This window comes from Plectropomus leopardus, chromosome 5 (genome assembly GCF_008729295.1).
Source record: "Plectropomus leopardus isolate mb chromosome 5, YSFRI_Pleo_2.0, whole genome shotgun sequence".
Lineage (NCBI taxonomy): Eukaryota > Metazoa > Chordata > Actinopteri > Perciformes > Serranidae > Plectropomus > Plectropomus leopardus.
This window is the reverse complement of record NC_056467.1, coordinates 37143271-37164862: the sequence shown is the minus strand read 5'-3', so window position 1 is coordinate 37164862 and position 21592 is coordinate 37143271. Positions and strand designations below refer to the sequence as shown.

The following is a 21592-nucleotide window of genomic DNA, read 5'->3' as shown; positions in this document are numbered from 1 at the left end:
TCACGTATAGTTTATGTGGGACGCAGTGTAAAAACAATTGTAATGCAGCAAAATAACATTTCAAGCAGTGATTACAGTTTGTAAAGGCCTATTTAATGTGTAATTTATGTAAATAGCAGAAGAACCACTGTGTATAATACACACAGACTATATTAAAGTGTAGTCACTGCATGAGTTTTCTTTTTTAACCACTAAATGCATTAAAATGTAAGAGCCTTTTCCCTGACGCTGCAGTGGCTCTCCAACAGCAATCGCACGGGAGCGTGCTCATGCAACCTAACATGCTGAAAACTGGCTGGACGCTCGACGTGCAGCGAGCCAATCACCATTCATCTCCGCCGCTTCTACACCAATCGGGAAAAGTTTTGTCGGTAGCAAGTTTAACTGACCCTTTGCACATGTGAAAGCGCAATAATGGGAAAGCAGTGTTGATTAAAACTTTCAAAATATCGGGATTACAATCACGCGGAAGGTAGATCAGACATGAAGAAGAAGCAGACGGTGTCTGAGGACCCCACAGAGGTAAGACTGACGATATTTATCGTGTTTTTAGCTGATTGGAGGCTACCGCTTCGTTAACACACGGGACAGTAATGTGGTTCAACGTTGTTGCATGCATGCTTCGCCTACAATTTGGCAACTACAACTTTGCTTCTTGTGCAGTGTCTGATTAAGATAAATTAAATGTGTAACAGCTGGGCTACGGTCAGTAATACTTATTATCCAACGTTGGACAAACGCCAGATTTAACGGCACGATAACACAATGCTATTTAGTTAGCTCAGTTTTTAAATTATATCCTGATTATTCTGATTTCTCAGTGGAAATGAATGACAGGGTCGAAGTCAAAGTGTCTTTCTTACACATATATTCTACAGATCTTTTAGTAAATCAGTCAATTTTGCCTGCTACAATCCTAACGTGTAATTGCGTTAAGGTGGAAAGGCCGTCACAAACCTGATGTCTTGCAGCCTGGCATTAGAAAAATACGACTTGTATAGTAACAGGCAAAACTGATGGTTTTTATGAAATGCGGACACCTTTCTTACATTTTCTGAATGGCCGTGTGTATATGCCTGCTTTTAGACAAATGGGTTCAACCACCATCACCCAAAAGGAAGCTTGTAATTTACACAGCTGGAGAAAAATGGCTACTAGTAGGAAGAGAGAACAGGATTATAACTGTTTTGCACTTTCCTTATTTTTAATTAGTCAAGGAATTATGTTTGTGTGATTTTTGGTTTTAATGTATTATGGTATGTATGTAGGCACTGATGTACAAGTAGTTATTTATATATCTTTATGTTATCTTGTTATTATTTATTTAAATTAATGTATTATTAATGTTTATTCATTATAATTATTTACTTTTTTTTAATTTATTTTTTACGTTTACCCATAACTATTTGCTTAATTATATTTGATAACATGTTAGTCTAAGTTTATCCTCATACCAAGAAATATTTGTTATATGGGACCGAAGGGATGGGGTTTGTTGTTTGTTCTGTTTGTTCAAAATGAACAACAAAGCTGATGAACATAATTTGGAGGGGAAAAAAAACAACAAAAAGTTGAATCAAACTGAGCTTCTAAACATTGCTGCCAATACACGTGTTGTTATTTCACAGATGATTCTCTCAGAGAGCCACGAGCAGGAGGAAAATGATGCTCCTGTTAAAGCCAAAAGGAGCAAACCTGAGGAGGCTGGAGGGGAGGAGGTGGTCTATCATCCAGTGAAGCTGTCCAGAAGTGATCTTTACAGACCTCCTACAGCAGAGGAGCTCAACCAGCTGAAAGAAGCGGAAAGCCTGTTTCACTGCAGCCTGCTCAAAATGCAGGTGAGACCTCTTGTTGTCTAATGTAAACAATAACCACACAACCTTTTGCACACTCCGAATAAATGTCCATAATTTATCACCAATAACAGATGGAGGAGCTGCTGAAAGAGGTTGTCCTGAGTGAGCGGAGGAAACGGCAAATCGATTCCTTCATTCAGACAGTCACCAAGCTGCTCCAGAGTGTACCTGAGTCACCAGAGGCCGACGTATGTACTACTGTAATTGTAGGAAATAGGGGCTCATGCTCAAAATAACCAGTCCTGATCTATTAAAAAAAATTGTTGATCAGGCTCAATACTGATCCTTCCGATCCGAACAAGACTTCCTTAGTAGGACACACTTCTTGATTGGGCGTAGAGACTCAATTCCATTCATTAGGCTCAAAATTCACACACATAAACCTATAACCATATTTTTTTTACTCAATCTCTCTCTGTGTTCAGGCAAGTGACCTGTCATGGCTGTCTGGTACAGTTAAAGTCCCTTTCCTCCTGGTACCCAAAACAACAAAGGGCAAGTTCCACATGGCACCTCCTGCTTCTGTGGATCTGGTTGGCAGCTACCCCCTGGGCACCTGCACCAAACCACGCATCATGGTGGACCTGGCTGTCACAATTCCAGCTGTAACTCACTCTCCTCTTTTTAATGTCAATACATTAATTGCAGCATTGAGAGCAATATGCTTAGTCATGTACTGAACGCAGTATGACAACACAATAGTCATTCGATTCTAAGAAATACTGGTAACTTCTGGCTGCTGATCCCTGCTTTGTTAGAATGTCCTCCACCCAAAGGACGTCGTGAACCAGAGATACCCGAGGAAAAGGGCTCTCTACCTGGCTGGCCTGGCCCAACATCTCGCATCCTGCTCTGACATTGGACCCATGCGTTATTCCTGTCTCCATGGCAACAGACTCCGACCTGTTCTGCTGCTGACCCCTCCAGGTATTGAACTTTCAAAGGAACACTTTACCCCCTAAACGATTATTTCTATGTCAATTAGTCAACACTTGCTGTGGAGGGAAAAAAGTTTTTCTGCATGCCTTTGGTGAATGAAAAATCCCCCCAAAAAACCTGAAAATTCCTGATGAATTAAAGCCATAGGGGAATGCTTTTAACTACATCAAAACATCTGCAGTATGTCGCATGCTCAGTACTTCCAGAACACATGTATTTTCACCATAATATTTAAAACTTAGCTTTAGTTTTGGGTTATATGTGATTTGTTGCGTCTCATCTTTCAGGTAAAGAATCCTGCAACTTCACCATACGTGTTCATGCCTGTCCACCTCCTGGATTCTTCAAGCCCAGCCGATTCCATCCACAGAGGAATAATATCCGCACAGAGTGGTACACCGGATTGCAGACCTCCCAGTCTGGTAGGATTGTTCATTTATAGGGCTGGTTCTACAAATATTGTGCATCACAGTTATCCTATCAATATGTATATTTGGGATCATATTGTTTCTCAGTCGCAGTACAATTGAAACATCACTTTAATCAAGACCAATTTATTTTCTTGTCTGTTTGTTGCAGAGAGCAGTGAGCCTCCCACTCCGCATTACAACAGCTCTGTTCTGGGGGATTTACTGCCTAGGGCTCACCTCCAGTTCCTCTCCGCTGTCAGCTCCCAGTGCTCGGCTTTTGCTGATGGGGTGGCTCTGCTCAAAGTCTGGCTTCGTCAAAGAGAGCTCGACCAGGTAGGAGGCTTGAGATGGCTCTCTTAATTGTTGTACTTCTATCTTTGTATTTATTAATCTTCTGACACAGTTTATCACATCACCATCTGGGTTTCTTTCATGTCTTACAGGGCACTGGCTGTTTTAATGGATTCCTGGCTTCAATGCTGTTGGCTTACCTGCTGACCACTCACAGAATCAGTAACTCCATGACAGCCTATCAGCTGCTCCGAAACACCTTAAACTTCCTTGGTAAGAACATTTAAAATCCATCAGAGCAGATTTGAATAAATGGTAACATGAAACACAATGTGATATAAGGTAGTCGTACATATCTCTGTTCTAAGTATCTTGCAACTTGCACACTCAGCATCTACAGACCTGACAGTGAATGGGATAAGCCTCGCCAAAGAGCCTGACTCTACAGCTGTGAGTCATCTAAACCTGTACACGTAGTTTATTCACACACATTTTGTGTTATTAGAATTGTAATCAACTTTATTTTCGATCTTTACCCTGCAGCCATCTCTTGCGGAGTTCCACGATGCTTTTCAAGTGGTATTTGTCGACCCTTCAGGACATCTCAACATGTGTGCTGACATGACTGCTTGTACCTACAAACAGGTAGGTTTTGCAAAAACAAAATGTGTGTTCAAACTAGATCGTTTTTACACTGGTGAGATTAAGCAATAGATTTTTGACAATTTTTTAATTGGTTCTCAGCTGCAGCACGAGGCATCTGTGTCGATGCAGTTCTGGGACGACCCCACGATGGATGGGTTCCACAGCCTCCTCATGACCCCCAAACCCATGATAAGGACAAGCGACCACGTATTCCAGTATGGTTCAATTTATCAGCTAATGCAGTGCAAACTATTTCCATCCAGTCCCTCTTTTATGTACTTCATATGCAGCTTTGTATTGCGTCTCCTCTGCAGCACATATCATTTGTCTAAGGCATGTGTTAACTTCTGCTTTACAAGTTCTGGCTAAAGACAGTTTAGACACCCTCTCATACAAAGTCATTGTCAGAGTCCTAAAGGTCGGGCAGTAAATAGGGTGCTGGTCCGGACATCCTGCACCTCACTTTACATCAAAAGAGTTGGTTTTCATTTCAGAGCAGAATTCTTTTACGTTGTCTTCCCGTTTTTCTTCCTATAAGCTCTTCTGTTTTTCATTTTAAACACAGGTTATGTGAGCTGGTGAAGCTTCAGTCCAGTTGTAAGAAACTGAATCTCCTCAGTGAGCTGATGGACCACAGTGGAAATTACGTCCACACTGCGCTCCCTTTTATTCTGACGCTGCTTCAACGAGGATTGGGCCAAAGGATCCACCTCCTCACCCACTCCCTTTCTCCTGACCCTGAGGTGAGGCATATTTGGTTCGATCTGGCTTAAGATCTGTCTTTGGCAGAAGGTACACACTGACTTTGTGCCTAACTTTACAATAAGTCTAAACCCAGGTTGAATCAGCACTAATACTACTACTGATGTACATGTTTCTGAATCAGCACAGTTCAAAAGTGTCTTACAAAGGAGTGAGTCAAAAATAAACACACATCTAAACTGATGTGCAATCTTTAAATCCCTTTAAATCATGTTTGTTTCATCACAGTGGTCTGTAGAGAGCGAGGCCCCAAAACACAAAGCTCAACCTCCTCTCTCCTTCGGTTTGCTCCTACGGCCGGAGCTTGCAGCGTCTGTCTTGGAAAGAGGCCCCCCTGCAGACAGCCCCAAGGTAACCTCACCTGTCTCTCCTTTCTGCTCGTGTGTGTAGTGTTTTATTTTTGCACCTTTTAAAAGGCTTTTTGTCTTGCATGCCAAAGCCACAAACATGTTGCATGACAATTTAGAATTTATGCTTGTTTTATTAAACTGTTTGTTTTGTAGACTTTTTTTTATCGTATATGTTACCATGCTTGCGTTACAATTCAATATTAACCACAGCAGTGTTCTTCTGCCAGACAGCTGAGTTTCGTCAGTTGTGGGGTTCTCGCTCCGAGCTGCGTCGCTTCCAGGACGGCGCCATCACCGAGGCTGTGCTGTGGGAGGGAGAGAGCATGTGCCAAAAACGACTGGTCCCCAGACAGATCATTGCACACCTGCTACAGCTGTATGTATTTTATCTTTGCGTAGCACATTAACAGACACAACAGACAATCACAATAATACAGTTAATTAGTTTGGTCAGCAAATTTCTTGCTGTGTTGATAATACAAATATCCAATATACTGTCATGCTAACAAAAGAACAGACTAGTGATATTACTTCTTCAGTGTTTCAAATTTTACTGGTGAGTTTAACTCTGATTTGTAGATGAAATACCTGTGTTAAGGTAAAGGTTAAACTGTTAGCAGCCTATTAGATGGTTGGGTATGTCTGATGTTTGATGCAGAATGAGAAGGATTTGCAGTGACATTTACTCAGATATTTCTGACTTAATGTCCCCATTGGCTAAGTGTCCCCTTTTTAAAGCCAGGAGGGTCACATCCAGAGAGGTGATGAGACAAATCACTGTGTTTTAATGATGGGAACTTAATTTATAGGTAAGTTATAGTTAGGTATTTGACTGCAGCTCACAGTCACTGTTGAGGGAAAAGTTTTCATTGACAGAAAAAAAAAAAAGAATTTTGTAGCCTTATTCGCACCAGCATTTACAACATACCAACAGTTAAGAGTACCTGCCATCTTCCCCATCTTCTCTCCTGTAATGTCTATACCTAACTTGCCCCCTAGCACCTTACAGTAACCTTATAATTGGTATAGGAAATCAGTGCACTTCTCCATCATGTTTGGTCATGCAAGTTACGCATTTCTGTTAACGAAGATCATCATGTCGACATGCTCTGGGTTCAGTCTTGTACGCATCGTTGCAAAAGTTTGTCCAGCCTCGGACAATAAAGACGGTAGTGATACTCCAGGTATACATAAATAGTGTCTCGCCAGAGTGGCCAGTTTGGGAAATCTCGGTCCATTTACCCTCCACCAGTCAAGCGGGTTTATGTCCAGTGAGGGAGCAATGTCTCTCAAGTAGTAATCTACCTGAGCTTCCGAGTCCGTGGCATAGGATGAGCTGTAGTTGTCACCTAGAAGCAGCATCATAGTGTTTTTGGTGTCGCTTCTCAGTTGTGAGGGCATAGTCACCTGGCTGATGTCAGGTGTGACCAGGATCTCCTGCTGTTCATCCTTTGCGCCCACAGTAGTTGTGATCACATCTAATTTTGAAACCAGTTCATGCAGTTTAACCTTTGCGGCCAGCCTCCCTGTTGGGGTCAGGAAGCTGAGGTGTTTGTGTCGAGGGTCCAGCATCGAGGCAATAAGAGCTGGTTTGGAGGCGAGATCATTAGAGTCAACCTGCGAACAGTGAAAATACATTTTTAAAGAATCATGATAAGGGAATGCAGATTATTTAACTCAATCAGCATCAGCAGGTAACAAATATATTTGCATGAAAGCGCAAATTGATTACTTTTTGCCTACCTCCATGTGATTTCTAAGTGATTTCTGAACTTTCAGCTTGAACTCAGAGACTTGCTCAACGTCATTCTCCTTTGGCACAAGGTGGGTCTGAATGAGGCTGAACGTGATTGGGTAGATGTTTGAAATGGACACTTCAGTTTCCGCAGATATGACCGTCGTTGCCCATTTCAGCGTTGCCAGCACAGGTGTGAAATTCTCAATGATTTGCCAGCAATCGTCTTCGATCTCAAGGATCTGGGCCTCCTGTCTGTTGGTGATTGTGCGATCAGAGAGCACCGCTTTAATTGCCCACCGCTGTTCAAGTAACCGTTCAAACATATCACAGATTGTGTCCCATCTAGCTTTGCTCGACTGGATGAGCTTGTGCTGTGGCAGGCACATCTGAACTTGCTTCTGCTCCAAGGCCTCACTTGCCAGCAAGTTGTGATTGAAGTGCTTAACTAGTTTCCCTGCAGCGACGATGATGCGGACTAGATCCTCACTCAGCCCATCACTCACTGCTAGCTGCAATGTGGTGGCAAAGCAAGTTGCATAGTCCCAGGTGACACGGGCACACGCATGTGTCGACAGGATGTTCTGTGTGTTGTTATGAACACATGCCGTCACTTTCCCAGCAATACCCCAGGACTGCACAGTGCTGAGAAGCCGCTCTGTGACACTGTCAGTAGTAAGGTGGCCGTCTGATGATAGCTTGTGTGTCTGCAGCACAGCTGACCTCCCCTGCCAGTCCTCTGTTATGAATGAGCAGAAAACTGTGATGTACCTCTGGTATGGGAGGGCTGTCCAGAAGTCAGCAGTGAGAGCCACTTTCTCCACTCTGCTCAGCTGCAGCACAAGCTCCTCCACCTTCTCATGAAAATGGCCCTCAACAAGGCGTGCTATATCACCAGGAGATGGCATTTTATAATTATGCACAGTGTGTGTAAGCAGCTCACGAAAACCATCACCAGTCACCACGCTGATGGGAAGCATGTCCTTCTCTATCATCCTGGAGATGAGCTCAGTCACCTCTGCATGTGTTGCCAGCGACACCCCATCATTGGGCATGGTGTCCGGGTGCTTGTTTTTGATGTGGTACATCATGCTGGTGGTGCTGCTCCTGTATTTCAGCTTTGTGTCGCACATCGTGCAGTGCACCTCGTCGTCCACTTTGATGAAAATGTCCCACACAGAGCTCCGCTTCAGGCGCTTCCTCTCTCCATAGTCCCGCTCAGGGGGGTTGGCAGTCATATTTAAATTAGGTGGCATGATGGCAACCTGCATGACGTCTGAATTAGCGGCGCTCTCCTCCTCCATGCACTGAACGGTGCAAATCACCGGTTTCTCATCCTCGTCTATGGGCGCAGTGGACGGATGGTGCCTGCTCATGTGGTTCATCATGGAGCTGGTGGCTCCGCCGCAGTACTTCAACGTAGCGTCACATTTCATGCAGCGGACGAAGTTCCCCACTTGTTCAAAGCAGTCCCACACAGAGCTTCGTCTCCTCCCCGTGCGCTTCATTTTGTTTCGTGGAGCTAACTAGCGTCTGGAAATGTTATTTACGTTAGCGAGCTAGCTAATGTTAGCGGTTAGCGTCAAGTGCCATCGCTAAAATGGGTCATAAAAAGCCGATTTGCGAGCCGCGTCATTTGTGCATATGCCCTTACAGAATACGACAGTGATGTGGGTGTAGGTATCAGTCTGCTGATGCTTCTTTCTTAAACAGAAAATAATGCATTTATTGTCCATCAGGCATGCAGATATCCCCGAATCCTGTATGCGATATGTGGGGGCGATGGTGGATGACGTCATTAAAACGGGAAGTGAGGTAAATGTCAAATCGTTAAGATTGAATTTTTTAATTTCTTTTTTAAACAAAAAATCTTAGAAAAATCAAAATAAAGTCGATGAGATTCATTGAAAACAAATAAAATAGCGTCTTTTTTATGTTTTATGTGATGGATATTGTATGAAAATCCTGCTCTCTTTTGATTTAACATTGTAAAGTTGTTGCTTTTTTTATTAAACTTGTGCTTTTTTGTGTTCCTGTTGGAGTATATCTTGTGTTAACTGTGCAATGCTTTTCTATTATGTTGTTTATTTCCTGAGATGTTGTAATGTTTATATTATTGGTTGCTGTTCAATCAAAAAAATGATGCAGGCCGACAGAGGTGGTAGTCAGTGTTACTGATTCATCACTAAATAAATATGGTTATGTGTATGTACCTATAATACATCCATGGTATGTACAGCATTTGTTTGACATGTATTTTGCTCTTCAGTTGTCTAGTACTGGAGAGGAGGAGAGCTTACTGGTGGTTCAGTCCTACGATGACTTGAGTAGAAAACTTTGGAGGCTGGAGGGTCTGCCTCTGTCAATCACAGCAGTGCAAGGAGCCCACCCTGCGCTCAGATACACACAGGTAAAACATCTAGATCTTAACAGGGAACTGCTCTTGTTAGTGCAGTGGTAAGTAGTGGTCATAATATGTCAGTAATTTGCATTATTTTAAACACCACAGCAAATACAACTCAAGTTCAGAGAAGTTTTGCAAAGTTGTTAATAGCTGAGGTTATTGTAAATTGTGAATTTGACTTTATGACACTTCTAACATGTAATCTGTGTCTTGCAGGTCTTTCCCCCTTCGCCACTGAAGCTGGACTTTTCCTTCTTTGACAGAGAAAAGACTTCAAGATCATTGGTACCAAAGCAGGACAAACCCTGCCCTGCTTATATCACCCCTATCACAGGTCAGCGTTTCATCCACCAGCAGCTACTTTAGAAGCTGTTAACTCTTGTTAAATATGTCGCAAACTACATCTAAACTTAATTTCTTTACCGTCTGCAGGAGAAAATGTTTTTGACTGAAACATAACTTCCTTGGTTTCTGTAATGTACCTGGTTAGTCACAGACATTTAGCAGTTCGTACTCTTAACGAACAAATTGGTAACCTTGATCTTACAGTGATCTGTCACATGGAGGGGAGCGGAAAATGGCCTCATGACCGCCTCGCCATCCGCCACATCCGAACTGCCTTCCACATCCGCCTGGGAGAGTTACTGAAGAAGCACCATAATTATACGTGCAGGCCGTGCCCCACACACCTAGATGTCTGGAAGGTATTTTTTTGAGTTTGTACAGGTCCCACACTTGTCTGTAAACTGGAATGTGGTTTCTGTGGAATCTAATTATAAGTTTGTGGTATGTCCCAGCAAGTTTGGCACAGTGTTTTACTTTAATCACAGTATTCTGTTCATTTATGCTTTTTACCCCCTTTTTTTATGCATCCAGGATGGTTTGCTGTTCCGCATCCAGGTGGCATACCATCGTGAGCCTCAGGTGCTGAGGGAGAGTGTTAATGCAGAGGGTCTGCTGGTCGTAAGAGACAACGAGGAGGCTCAGGCTCTGGAGATGGCCACCGTTCACAAGCCTCTACTCACCAGCACATTGCACGGGTAAAATTAAAACAATAACAAAAGGTAGGGTCAGGAATTAGGGATGTAGGGCTCCTTCTGGTTCCCCCAGTCTTTTCAACCCTGCATGTTGCTGTTGTAAACAATAAAGCAGTTATTTTTGCTTATATGTTTTCACTTTCTTTAACCTTGTCCTAGTTTACCTCCTTTCTGTCCCCATATTTTTGTTTCTTTCCCGATTCTTCATTATTTGGTTTACCCTGCATGCACCATTTCCTCATATTGGCTCCATCTTATACATCTCATCCTGTTGTTGGCAGGCTCCAGCAGCAGCACCCATGTTTTGGGGCAGTGTGTCGCCTAGCCAAACGCTGGCTTGGGGCTCAGCTCTTCAGTGAAGACATCACAGAGGACACAGCAGACCTGCTGGTGGCGTCGCTTTTCCTGCAGCCTGCACCCTTTACTCCTCCCGGGTAACTACCGCTTCGATATTTTAATAATCTGTCCTCCTCATCAGTTTCATTTGTGGAATTATTTTTTGTTACTTCCTTTTTTTCGTTCAGTAGGTCATGTGAATGACTTTGTGTCTTCCTCAGTTCTCCACAGGCTGGCTTCCTTCGTTTCCTTCATCTGCTTTCTTCCTTTGACTGGAGGAACAACCCGCTGGTAGTTAACCTCAACAACCAGCTTGCAGGCAAGCACACACACACCTTTTCCGTCTGTCACACACAAACAAATCCCCCCCCCAGCCTCGTTCTATATACAAACCGGACATGCTTTAAGAACCCGCTCGTATTGGTCGCTGTTTCAACACCAAGTTTAATTGTTCATTTCTGTGTCACGTGCAGCTGCCGACTACACAGAGATCAAGAATGACTTCATGGCCTCCAGGGAGTCTCTGCCCGTCATGTTTATAGCTACGCCTAAGGACAGAAAACAATCTATGTGGACTAAGCGAGCACCTAGTGTACAGGTCAGTGGACACAAACACAAGTACACAACTCACACAACAACACATTTAATAGATCAGCTCTCAATGCTGAATTGAAGAATTATTAAATATTACAAATGGTCAGTAACAGGGGAAAAAACACAAATTTGAATACTTGGGAACTGGGAAATCAAATGGATCACAAGCTTATAAGTCTTTTTTAACACAGAGAGAATCACAAACAGCGGTGCAGAAAGGAGTTGCATGTTCGCGGCAGAAAGCAGTCACATAGTTTCCCGATCCTGGAGCCTTTCCTTAGTGCACACTGGTCTCCTGGATCACACTGCAAAGATATGACACCAAATTAAATCAAGATGAAAAGATAACAAACATATTGCTCTTAACAGATTGACCTGACTGATTTTAGGAATTGAAATAATTAAAGATGGGCTGAGATGTTGGTTTACATACCACAGGCAGATATCCTTGCCTTTTTCTTAGAGATGGAATATGATTGTTCTGAAGTCTTTCCAAAACACCATGTAAATCATTGATCTGGAAACAAAGAAATGTTATGTATTACTTTACTTAACATTAGAATACCACCAGATTATCAAAAAAATAAACAATAGTATTGGGAGACCATCAGGTGTAGCTCACCAGTTGCTTTTCATTGCTGTCCTCAGTCGTAGTGAAATAAGTTAAATATTTAGATTTGTATTCCTCTGTTTGGACTTGACCGTAGCTGTAGAGGAGTCCAGTGGCACACAGTAGTGTACAGAAATGATAAACACACCAGCCTCCCATGCTGCGTAGCTGACCCAGATAAGCTTCCTGTGTTATCCGGCCTCACTCTCCCTACAAACCCAACATTAAAAGTGAGCCTCTCCCAGCATCCTCCTTTATAACAGTGGGGGAGAACAGGAACTTTGTGCTCTGTGACGTCCTTACACAGACGTCATGAGGCCTAATTCACCACTACAAGTTTTTTCTTGAATTTGTTCTTGAGAAAGATCCGAAGAAAAGTCTACATCAGATTCATGTTGTGTTCTTAACCGCAGAATTTTTCGTATCTGTGTTTTAATATAAGAGGAATCCCCTTGTCCTCGTAAATTGAAAGTGCCCGTCATTTAATCTTAATTAGCATACAGGGTAAACACCCCGCCAATCGCCATAAAAAGACACGAGACTGCAGAGCCATCTGCACACATAGAAATTGAAAAGAAAAGTTGAAAGAAATCAAGAATGCCCAAATGAAAGTCTGAAGAGGGTGTGTAACACGAGACTCCAAGCATTTTAAAAAAAAAATGTCAGTCGCTCTGGAACAGAGGCACTCCTACAGGAAGTGAACACTAAACAAGCTGTAATGTGTAGTAACATCAGTAAGTGATATAAAATATCACAAAAAAACAATGCATTGAATGCTATTGGGTATCAAGTGAATGCTGTATCTGCATAGTTCATTAAGTTTTTTTAAGGGTTTAATCTTAAATCTGAGGCCAAAAAAGAAATTGACAAACACAGAATAGATTTTGACCATGGAGGGGGCTTGCCTTAATCATTCGCTGCAAATAGATTTATGTGGTCCTCTTTAAGGTACCATCTGCAGCACCTGTGAGCAGCAAAAGGCTTGTTTGGGCCTATAAATGGTGTGATCAGTCACTATTTGTTGGATAACAGTGTTAGTGGAGTGATTATTTGTTTTAAAAAACCATAATGCTTTGTAAAGTAATTATTAAAAAATAATATTTATTATGAAATTATAGTTGCAATTTAAATCCTAAAATATTATACAACTGTAGAAATGAAAAGAAAAAGAAAAACACATCTACCAATTATTTTTGCACAAATGTGTTAGCATTTGTAACATTCTTTTCTTTTCCACGAAAAAAAATCCCAAATAAGAAAAACAGATGGATGTCAGAATCTCCATGAAAACTGTGTTTCAAGGAGAAATTTCTTTAAAGAAAAAAAAGGGAAAAAATGGAAAAGTTTTCTCAAATCAAATAGCTGAGGTGAAAGAATGATCCCAATTCACTCTCTTGGTTGTAGTTCTCAATGCCTCAGAATGACCACTAGGGAGCAGATTGGGATTATATGAAACTGTTAACAGAATGAGTATTGGAGTTTCTCTCAGAACACACAAGATCCTTTCCATCAACAAAATACCTTCATAACCTCAAAAATGTTAATCGGTTTTGCACATGTCATGATTTATAACTGAACCTGATAGAGATTTCAAGTTAGTTTGAATCAAAGTACAAGTTTTATATTTCCCTGGTGAGTGAACATGGGTTATAATCTGCATCATCTGCCTAACTGCAGTAAAAAAAACAACGTAGTAGTAGCAGAGGTACAAGTTCTACCTGAAGGAAATGGTACCTGTCATTACTGTAGGTTACATGCTGATGTAAATGGGCTTAAGTACCTTTAAATAAAATCCTAAATTGATAGAAGACTACAAATTAGCACATAATAGTATAATAATGACAATACGGTGGAATTTCAAGTACATTTTTGGTATAGCTTTATGTAATTTTAAATTGTCAAAATGACAAACTGGACGACCTCCCCTTCCTGCAGTGGATCACTGCTATACGCCATTCAGGGGCTGTATTCTGGAGAAGCAACCATACAACTGTCTTCTTGGGGTTGGAATATGTGAACAGTTAAATCATTCCACAACCAGAAAGCATAAATTTCCAGAACCATCCAGAAACGTGGAGAATTATAAAAGCAGCAGCCAAGAATGTAAGAAAATGCAAAAAAGGACTAAATTGCAAAGCGCAAGTTAAGGAGCTGATACGATCCCTTTTTGCTGGAGTTGTACCTTCTATAATTCCATGGGACAAATAAATGATTAACTAATTTACAGCAGAGTGTGTGTAGTTGGCGTCGCCAGTATACAGTTGAGCCCAGAACACACGTTAAGTTAACTCTAACGCGTGTCCTCATGCTACCTGTGTTGTGTTGCAGCTATATTTGCACTAATGCAAAAAACATATGGGTGTGCTTTGATCAGATGGGTTGAAACAAATACATTAGGCGGCTCCTTTTAACACAACAATTGCTGGATATTGCTTTACATAATGTTGTCCATGTTGTTATTGCCTTTTTGCATCTGCAATTGTTGGGCATGTCGTATGTGTTCTGAGAAACTGGGAAATGGAAATCCCAGTGCTCACTGATAGCTGTTCGACCACAATGGTGGTCTATATATTATATGATATGTCACAGTATTTTCAGTGGGAATGCTCAGAAATGTCCAAAGCTACCATGTTTAACCATTAGGTATTCTGTTTTGGTCGTGTGTCTTCAGATGCTGCAGCGTGTGGTGATGGTGGCTGCGGAGAGTCTGAAGTTACTGGAACATCAGCTAATGGACGGTAGCCAAATACAAGATGTCAGGGTTAGTAAAAAAAAAAAAAAAAAACAAACTTAAAAGCTCCTATTTACTTTTGCCTTAATAAATGGTCCACAATCTGAAGGAATTCTGATTTAATGTTTCAGCGTTTTGATGCATTTGTTTTTGCAGGTGGTCATGCGCCCTCCTCTGGATGCCTACGATGTGTTGATTCACCTGAACCCCAAGCAGGTTCCCCTACTCGCTCAAGCAGTGGACCCTCCGACTGTTAACTTCAGCAGGGGCCTCATGACCGGCAGTGTGGCCCAGTCTGGAGGGCCCCTGCCTGTCGTCGACTACAACCCCGTTGCCCTCTACTTGGCAGAGCTCAGGGTGAGTCTTATCTGTTAGGGATAAACTTCAGATTAAAAGGAAGGTGTGGTGTTACTAACGCCTTGTTGACACAGGATGCGAGGAAAGCTGTACAGCAGGATTTGCGCATGCAAGTTGGCGCAAGGCTCATCAGCCCCAGAAAATATCCTATGTGGCCTCCAGCGGCTTCCTGACCATAAAAATTAATTACTGTCAAAGAGAAATACCCAGTGGCACTAGGCTGTACTTGCATTGTTCACAACACAGGTAGATTTCCTAGAAACAATGATCACATTTCTTTAACCTTTTTTAGTTCAGCAGTTATTTACCCTGGTCCTCACCTTCTCCATACACTGTTTTGCTCACAACTCTTATGGTTAAAGGTGCTTATGCATCATTCAAATCATATCTGCGATTCAGAGTCCGAGCCAGGATCAGAAAACATGGACGTGGCTGAGCCTGGCCGCTACCAGCCAACGGTGCTAATGGTGTAAACAGTGCTAGCAACAGAAACAGTGCTGACAGAGCTAATAGCGTTAAGGTTGGAGGAACTAAAAAAAACAGCACCTGATGAAACATTTTTCAATAAGGTGGAGCAGGTAGGCTAATAAAACAAATATATACTATACTATTTAAATATGAACAATCTACTACTTTCCACCTTTTCCTCTCCACATCTCTTTTCCATATAACAACATCAAAGATGAACATTACACATGAAAACCAACTACATTTTCACATTTTTCAACCATTTCTGCGACTAACTTCAATATGTTAGTCAAAGAGTTGATTACAAGCAGAGATCACACTGTTTTTCAGGAAGCACAGCAAGCTCTTCATCACATAACTCTTGTCCTTTTTAGATTTTCGTTTAAAAAACTGTAGCCAGAGGTGAAAGATATAAATGGCAAATGTAGTGAAGTAAAAAGTGGATTACTGGCTCAAAAGTATCCTCGTGTAAGGAATAGAATAGTAGTAGTATAGTATAGTTTAAAAAAAAAAAGAAACAGGTTCCTGAAAAACTACTTTTTTAATCATGTGCATTGCTTGTTATCTGTTACTAACCACCCCTGGCAGACTGTCTACCACAACAAAGACTTACGCCACCATTATTCCACTTTATTTTTACATGGCAAATTGTTGTTGTTGATTTTTGCTGCTATATCAATGCTCTGAATGTTGTATACAGCCCCTTTAAAAACATTTCTCAGACAAGGTCTTGCGTTTTTTGGCAGTCTGGCCATAGGGCCTTTCTCTCTGTCTCCTTTATTACTCCTTCCCTTATTAGTGCGATGTGGGCTACGATAAGCAGTCAATACATGTCTAATGTTGTGCACAGTATGAACAAGTCTACACATGAACATTAATGAAAAGTCAAAGCAGACAGACTAAGAGCCGATGACTAGACCAGGCTCATCAAACCGAGCTTGTTCAATCTAACAGCTTGTGGAGGACAGTTTGGCAACGAAATGGAGTCTGTTATCTAGTGTCCTGGACTTCTACTGCATCTTCTTACCAAACTGATTTTCAGGAGGCCTTCGGAGACCTGGCCCTCTTCTTCTCTGACCCTCATGGTGGAACAGTGATCGCAGTTTTATGGAAGCCAAAGGCCTTCTTACCATTGCCCTTTAAGGTGAGTCATTTCCTCTATCTGAAAGCATCAATATGTAAACAAGCCTTTTTGACTGCCAACAGCTTGCTTTGTTGCACCATGTGTCTCCCTCACCTTTGCCATCCTCTTTTTACTCCAACATCAGCATCCACCATTCTGAACTGATGTTTTTCTTCTTCAGACGTCGCAGCTGTCTGCTCGGAGTGTACAGGTGGCTGGGGAGGAGGCAAGTACAGTTCCCAATGTCGAAGCAATACTGGAGGACTTCCGGATTATGGGAAAGGGCTTGATTAAATCAGTGGAAGCCAGGACTGAAAAATGGTCATTTTAGACACACCGTTTTTACCAGGTACATTACACTGTATTACATTACTGTTGTTTTGTTCGTGCCTGACCTATCAACAAATCAATGTCAACATCAATGCATTTCGGACATCTTGTTCACAATATTATTAATTAATATTAATATTAATGTTGCTGTTAAAGATCAGTAGCATGTTTGTTTTGGTGAAGCTGTTTCATGTCTAATAAATGCATCTCTAGTCTTATGATTTATGTTTGATTCCTTTGCCTTTGTGAAAAGAAAATGATGAGTATATAATTGGTGATTACATTATGGATGGCAAAATAATACAGACTTGGACCATTCATTTACAAATAATCTTAATTGAACTTGGAGTTTAGTTATGCTGTTACGATAGAGCTGAAATGATTCGTTGATTAATAAAAAAATAAAAATATCAGCAATAATTTTGATAGTAGATTTATTGTGTAAGTCAGTTTTCAACAAACTTCTAAAATGTGAAGATTAGTTGTTTTCTTTGGTAGTAAATTGAATACATTTAGGTTTGGACTGTAGGTTGGACAAACGGTGCAATCTGAATGCTTCAGTTGAAGATCCTGGAATGGTAATGGTCATTTTTTGAATATTTTCTGATACATTATTGACCATATAAAATACGTTTAACTAATAATCAATGGGACAGTTGCTTGCAGCTCAGAGTTGCAGTTTTGCGTAAATCAATAAATCATGAAACTGGTTGTTAGACATTAAAAACAGGACTCAGGTTTCCATGAGTCTCCTGTTGACAGTATTTGACACTTTCAGACACATATTCACTGCTTCTAAGAAACTCAGGCATAGGGATTGTCTCACTCCTTATTTTTTTAGGAAAACTGTGATGGAGGTTCACAGCCAAAACTTTAAAGTCATTGTTACTATAAGCAAGATAATAATCACGAAAGCAGTAGACAGGGGATAATAACTAGCATAATCAGTTTCAGCAGAAGTATATTAAATGGAACTGAACATCAAGAATCTGACAAACATATAAAAGTGTTTTATGTCTGTTCTAAATTTCTGGTTAGTTGAAAACTCCAGCATAATGGCTGTGTCACAATCCTTAAGAGTACCAGTTAATTTGCTTTCAGACAGGCGCTACAGTCCCTGAAAATGTGTTTAAAATACGAGATTGGTGTTAAAGAAAAAAAACAAAAAAAACAGATTCTTCATAAATTACTGACATTATTGCTCCACTGCTTCCAAAACGCAGCTCTGGGGATCAACATACTCCACCGATTTACCAGGAAGTGGAGTACTGTTGAAATTTTACTTGATACACTGAGGCTTTGAGGTCACAGTTTCCAGTTTCTGCCTATACTTGTCATTTCTGCTAAATTAACCTACGTAAGAAAGGTGGATGTGAGCTTTCACAACCTTGGTGACAATCAACAAGCAGGTGATGCAACAATAAAACGTTTCCTTGCCATCTGCGACATGTAAATACAGGCTGACAGTTTCGTTCATAAACAGTAAAACTGCTGGTCTTCAGTGGTCCTTTGATAATAAATTGTAAGTGGACCTGTGTGTGATAATCTATAATAACCTGGATTCAGGGAGGGTTTATAGTACTTAAAGGTGTTCAGTGTTTGGAGTTGCGTGATAGTCTCTCTCTCTCTGGCTGTCTTTGAGGCTTGTCTAAGATTTCACTTGTACTTCCAGCGGTGACTGAAAGGGCAATAAAATCTGAGATGCAGGTGAGGGTTGTGATTAGCGTGAGTATAAATTGTAGTCGAAGAGTGATGAGATTCCTGTCTCTGTAACATTATGTTCTTAACACAATAGTCCCTAATGTAATCAAGTAAAATGTGTGCAAAACGTCTGGACAAATGCAAGATGGTAATACTGTTTCTAATTTATATATAATTATTGCATCATTTGTTAACTGTGGGCATCTGTGGCTCAGAGGTAAAGCGGGTCGTGGATCGTCCTCTAATCGGAAGGTCAGCGGTTCAATCCCCGGCTCCTCTGGGCAACATGTCGTAGTATCCTTGGGCAAGATACTGAACCCCAAATGGCTCCCAATGCCATGTCAATGGAGTGTGAGTGCGTGTGAATAATTACTGAGTAGCAGGTGTCACCTTGTAAGGTAGCCTCGGCTACCAGTGTGTGAATGGGTTAATGTGATAATGTAGTGTGAAAGCACTTTGAGTGGTCAATAAGACTAGAAAGGCGCTATACAAGTACAGTCCATTTACCATTTTTATGAATTTGTTCAAAGAAATGTGACACTTCAATCAAAAGCAGAGATCAATTTATTGAGTCCGAGGCATCAAAATTCAACTGCAGAAACAAAAGCTAATCCATACGATGGTCTGCGGCATAGCAAAGGTCTGCAAGTGTGTTTGTAACATCATTGTGAGCTTAGCCGTGAACAACACAGCATATAAAACTTCTTACGACACATTTGGCTGTGTCATAGGATGTGTCTGTGTTTGTGTCTGCAGCTGTTGACAGAGGAGCATGTTGTTTTGATTACAGTCCAGCTTAATTATAGAGAAAGTGGAGAAAGTGGAAATGTACCAGAGACAAGCTAAATGCACCACACGCAGGACTCAGTACAACATTTAGACAGTGATATAAATCAAATCATCCAATTTGACTGATGTTTAATCGTATGCCTCTTATATATATTATACAATTATCTGTAAGTTCTTGTCTGGCTGCAAACAAATGTGAGTCTACGTTCGTTTTACAAATCCCTTTTGGAGTGATTCATCGATTACAAGACGCTGCCAACCTGATCTTGAGAGGAGCTAACAATGACTCTGCAATTTGGTGGTTGTTATTAGTCAGTTAGTCAGTTAGTCAGTTCTGTCATGATGCGACATGACTGCTGATTTCTCTTTCACACAGTTTAGACTGATATCACGGGGCTATTTGTTCTGCTAAAAACTGTTGAGCGAAGACTCATTGAGTGGATTGACACATTTTTCTTTTTTTTAACAAGGCTGTCTGTCTCAAAGGTCCAGTGTGTCAGATTTAGGGAGATTTAGTGTCGTCATCTAGCAGTGAGGACTGACAACCAGCTGAAACTTGTCATAATAAGAATTCCTTTAGTTTAGGATGTTTCTGTGATGTGATATGTTAACAAAGGTAGAGCATTTTGCTGCAGCATAACATATAATAGATTGTTGTTTTATAAAACACTCCTGCAATTTTACCTGATAACAACAGAACAACAGACAGAAGACTGCACTTACCCCATTGAGAATGATGTGTTAAATGTGTGTAATTGAGTTCACAGCTAAAATATAGCACTTTTCTATGAATCACAAACCCGGCTAGCAATTTTTGGTTCTAAAAATGTTCTGAGAATGATACTATGCAATGTTCTAATAATGCTCGCTGGCAATTTTTCTTTTAGTCCCCAGAATGATGTTCTTTAGGACAGGATAACATTCTATTTTAAAAAATCCCAAACATGTTGAGTGATAACCTTCTTAAAATGTTTTTGATAGCGCCAGACTTCATCAAAATCAAACCCAGGCTTTCTTTTACAGAAGATGTTTTGAGGAAAAGCACAGGCGTAAATAATGAAATTAATGACAGCTGATTTGATGTCAGAGTCCTTGTATCCTGCATACATGCTCACTGTCCCTCTCACAGGATAATGATGTAAAACACTGCATTCAAACATTGGAAAATAATGCCGATTCAGCAGCAGTTATTACTTTCATTGGCCTGTCTTCTTTGTTTACACAACTAATGTAAGACTGCATGCTGTGAATTTATCCCGGGAAATGCTAATCTTAACAGTCATCTAGCTAAGTTACACTGGTGAAAAGAGCGTTTACCTTAATATTAACATTAACATTAACAACAGATTTATAACAAGAATATAATATTTATCATTTTGCGTTCTTAACTACTTTAAATGACACACGTGTTATGTATACTCCAAGTATCCCTCACAATTGTCATATGTTGCATTGAATGTGTAAAGCTATTTAATAGTGGAGGAAAGAGCGATGTGGTGAAGCCAACTGTGTGTGTATGTTTTTAATGATGTTAAAATGAAACTACTTGTGTTAGCACAAAACATTTGTATAAAGTTTTTAAAGCACATTAGCCTACACTTAAGTAATGCCATTCTGGGGACACAGAAAATACCTCGCTACTAAAGACATTTTGAGAATGGGAGGGCATAATGTTCCTACCTTATAGTTTAAAAATAAATAAACAAGGGTTATCTGCAAACATTTTTAGGATGTTTTTAGAGAATGTTACCCTACCTTTAGAAAGAATGTTGAAGGAACTAAAAAAAAAAAATTGCTGCTGAAAACATTATGGGAACTTGCACTGTAACATTCTAACAATGTTTTTAAAACCAAAAATTTCTAGCTGGGAAGTTTTTAGCAGCCAAATTATCCACTAAGGTCTCTTCTTTCCCAAAACAAATGGACCACATGATTTAATTTAGCAGAAACACAGTATAAAGCAGTTTAAAAAAAAAATCTGTGTTTTTCTGGCACTGTTCTTCGCGGAGGGGCTTCTAACTGTGGTGGTTGACGTGTTAAACACAAAAAATGTCAAAACGCAAATGTCCCTATCTAGACCTAGTGTTTGGTGTGTCTGTTCTGGGCTACAAGGTGGTACATGGC

At 40.7% G+C, this 21592-nt stretch overlaps 3 protein-coding genes across 3 annotated transcripts; 1 reads left to right on the top strand and 2 right to left on the bottom strand.

The window, feature by feature from the left end:
- The first annotated feature begins 174 nt into the window (after positions 1-174).
- Positions 175-17199, top strand: LOC121943129 (nucleolar protein 6-like). Its single transcript, XM_042486549.1, has 26 exons — positions 175-522; positions 1629-1838; positions 1928-2044; positions 2282-2461; positions 2615-2783; positions 3083-3217; positions 3375-3538; positions 3649-3769; positions 3888-3946; positions 4040-4141; positions 4241-4356; positions 4707-4884; positions 5132-5254; positions 5481-5629; positions 8728-8803; positions 9258-9398; positions 9609-9726; positions 9942-10096; positions 10269-10432; positions 10711-10863; positions 10987-11084; positions 11239-11363; positions 14641-14730; positions 14857-15057; positions 16568-16669; positions 16830-17199. The coding sequence occupies exons 1-26, from the start codon at positions 484-486 to the stop codon at positions 16977-16979; spliced, it is 3435 nt and encodes a 1144-aa protein (XP_042342483.1). The 5' UTR covers positions 175-483; the 3' UTR covers positions 16980-17199.
- LOC121943133 (E3 SUMO-protein ligase ZBED1-like) lies at positions 6153-8716 on the bottom strand. Its single transcript, XM_042486561.1, has 2 exons — positions 6997-8716; positions 6153-6870 (listed from the first exon to the last, which is right to left on the bottom strand). The coding sequence occupies exons 1-2, from the start codon at positions 8494-8496 to the stop codon at positions 6322-6324; spliced, it is 2049 nt and encodes a 682-aa protein (XP_042342495.1). The 5' UTR covers positions 8497-8716; the 3' UTR covers positions 6153-6321.
- Positions 11479-12184, bottom strand: LOC121943151 (cocaine- and amphetamine-regulated transcript protein-like). The gene is made up of 3 exons (XM_042486585.1): positions 11982-12184; positions 11793-11876; positions 11479-11664 (listed from the first exon to the last, which is right to left on the bottom strand). Exons 1-3 carry the CDS (start codon positions 12126-12128, stop codon positions 11557-11559), a joined length of 339 nt encoding a protein of 112 aa, XP_042342519.1. The 5' UTR covers positions 12129-12184; the 3' UTR covers positions 11479-11556.
- Positions 17200-21592: the final 4393 nt, after the last annotated feature.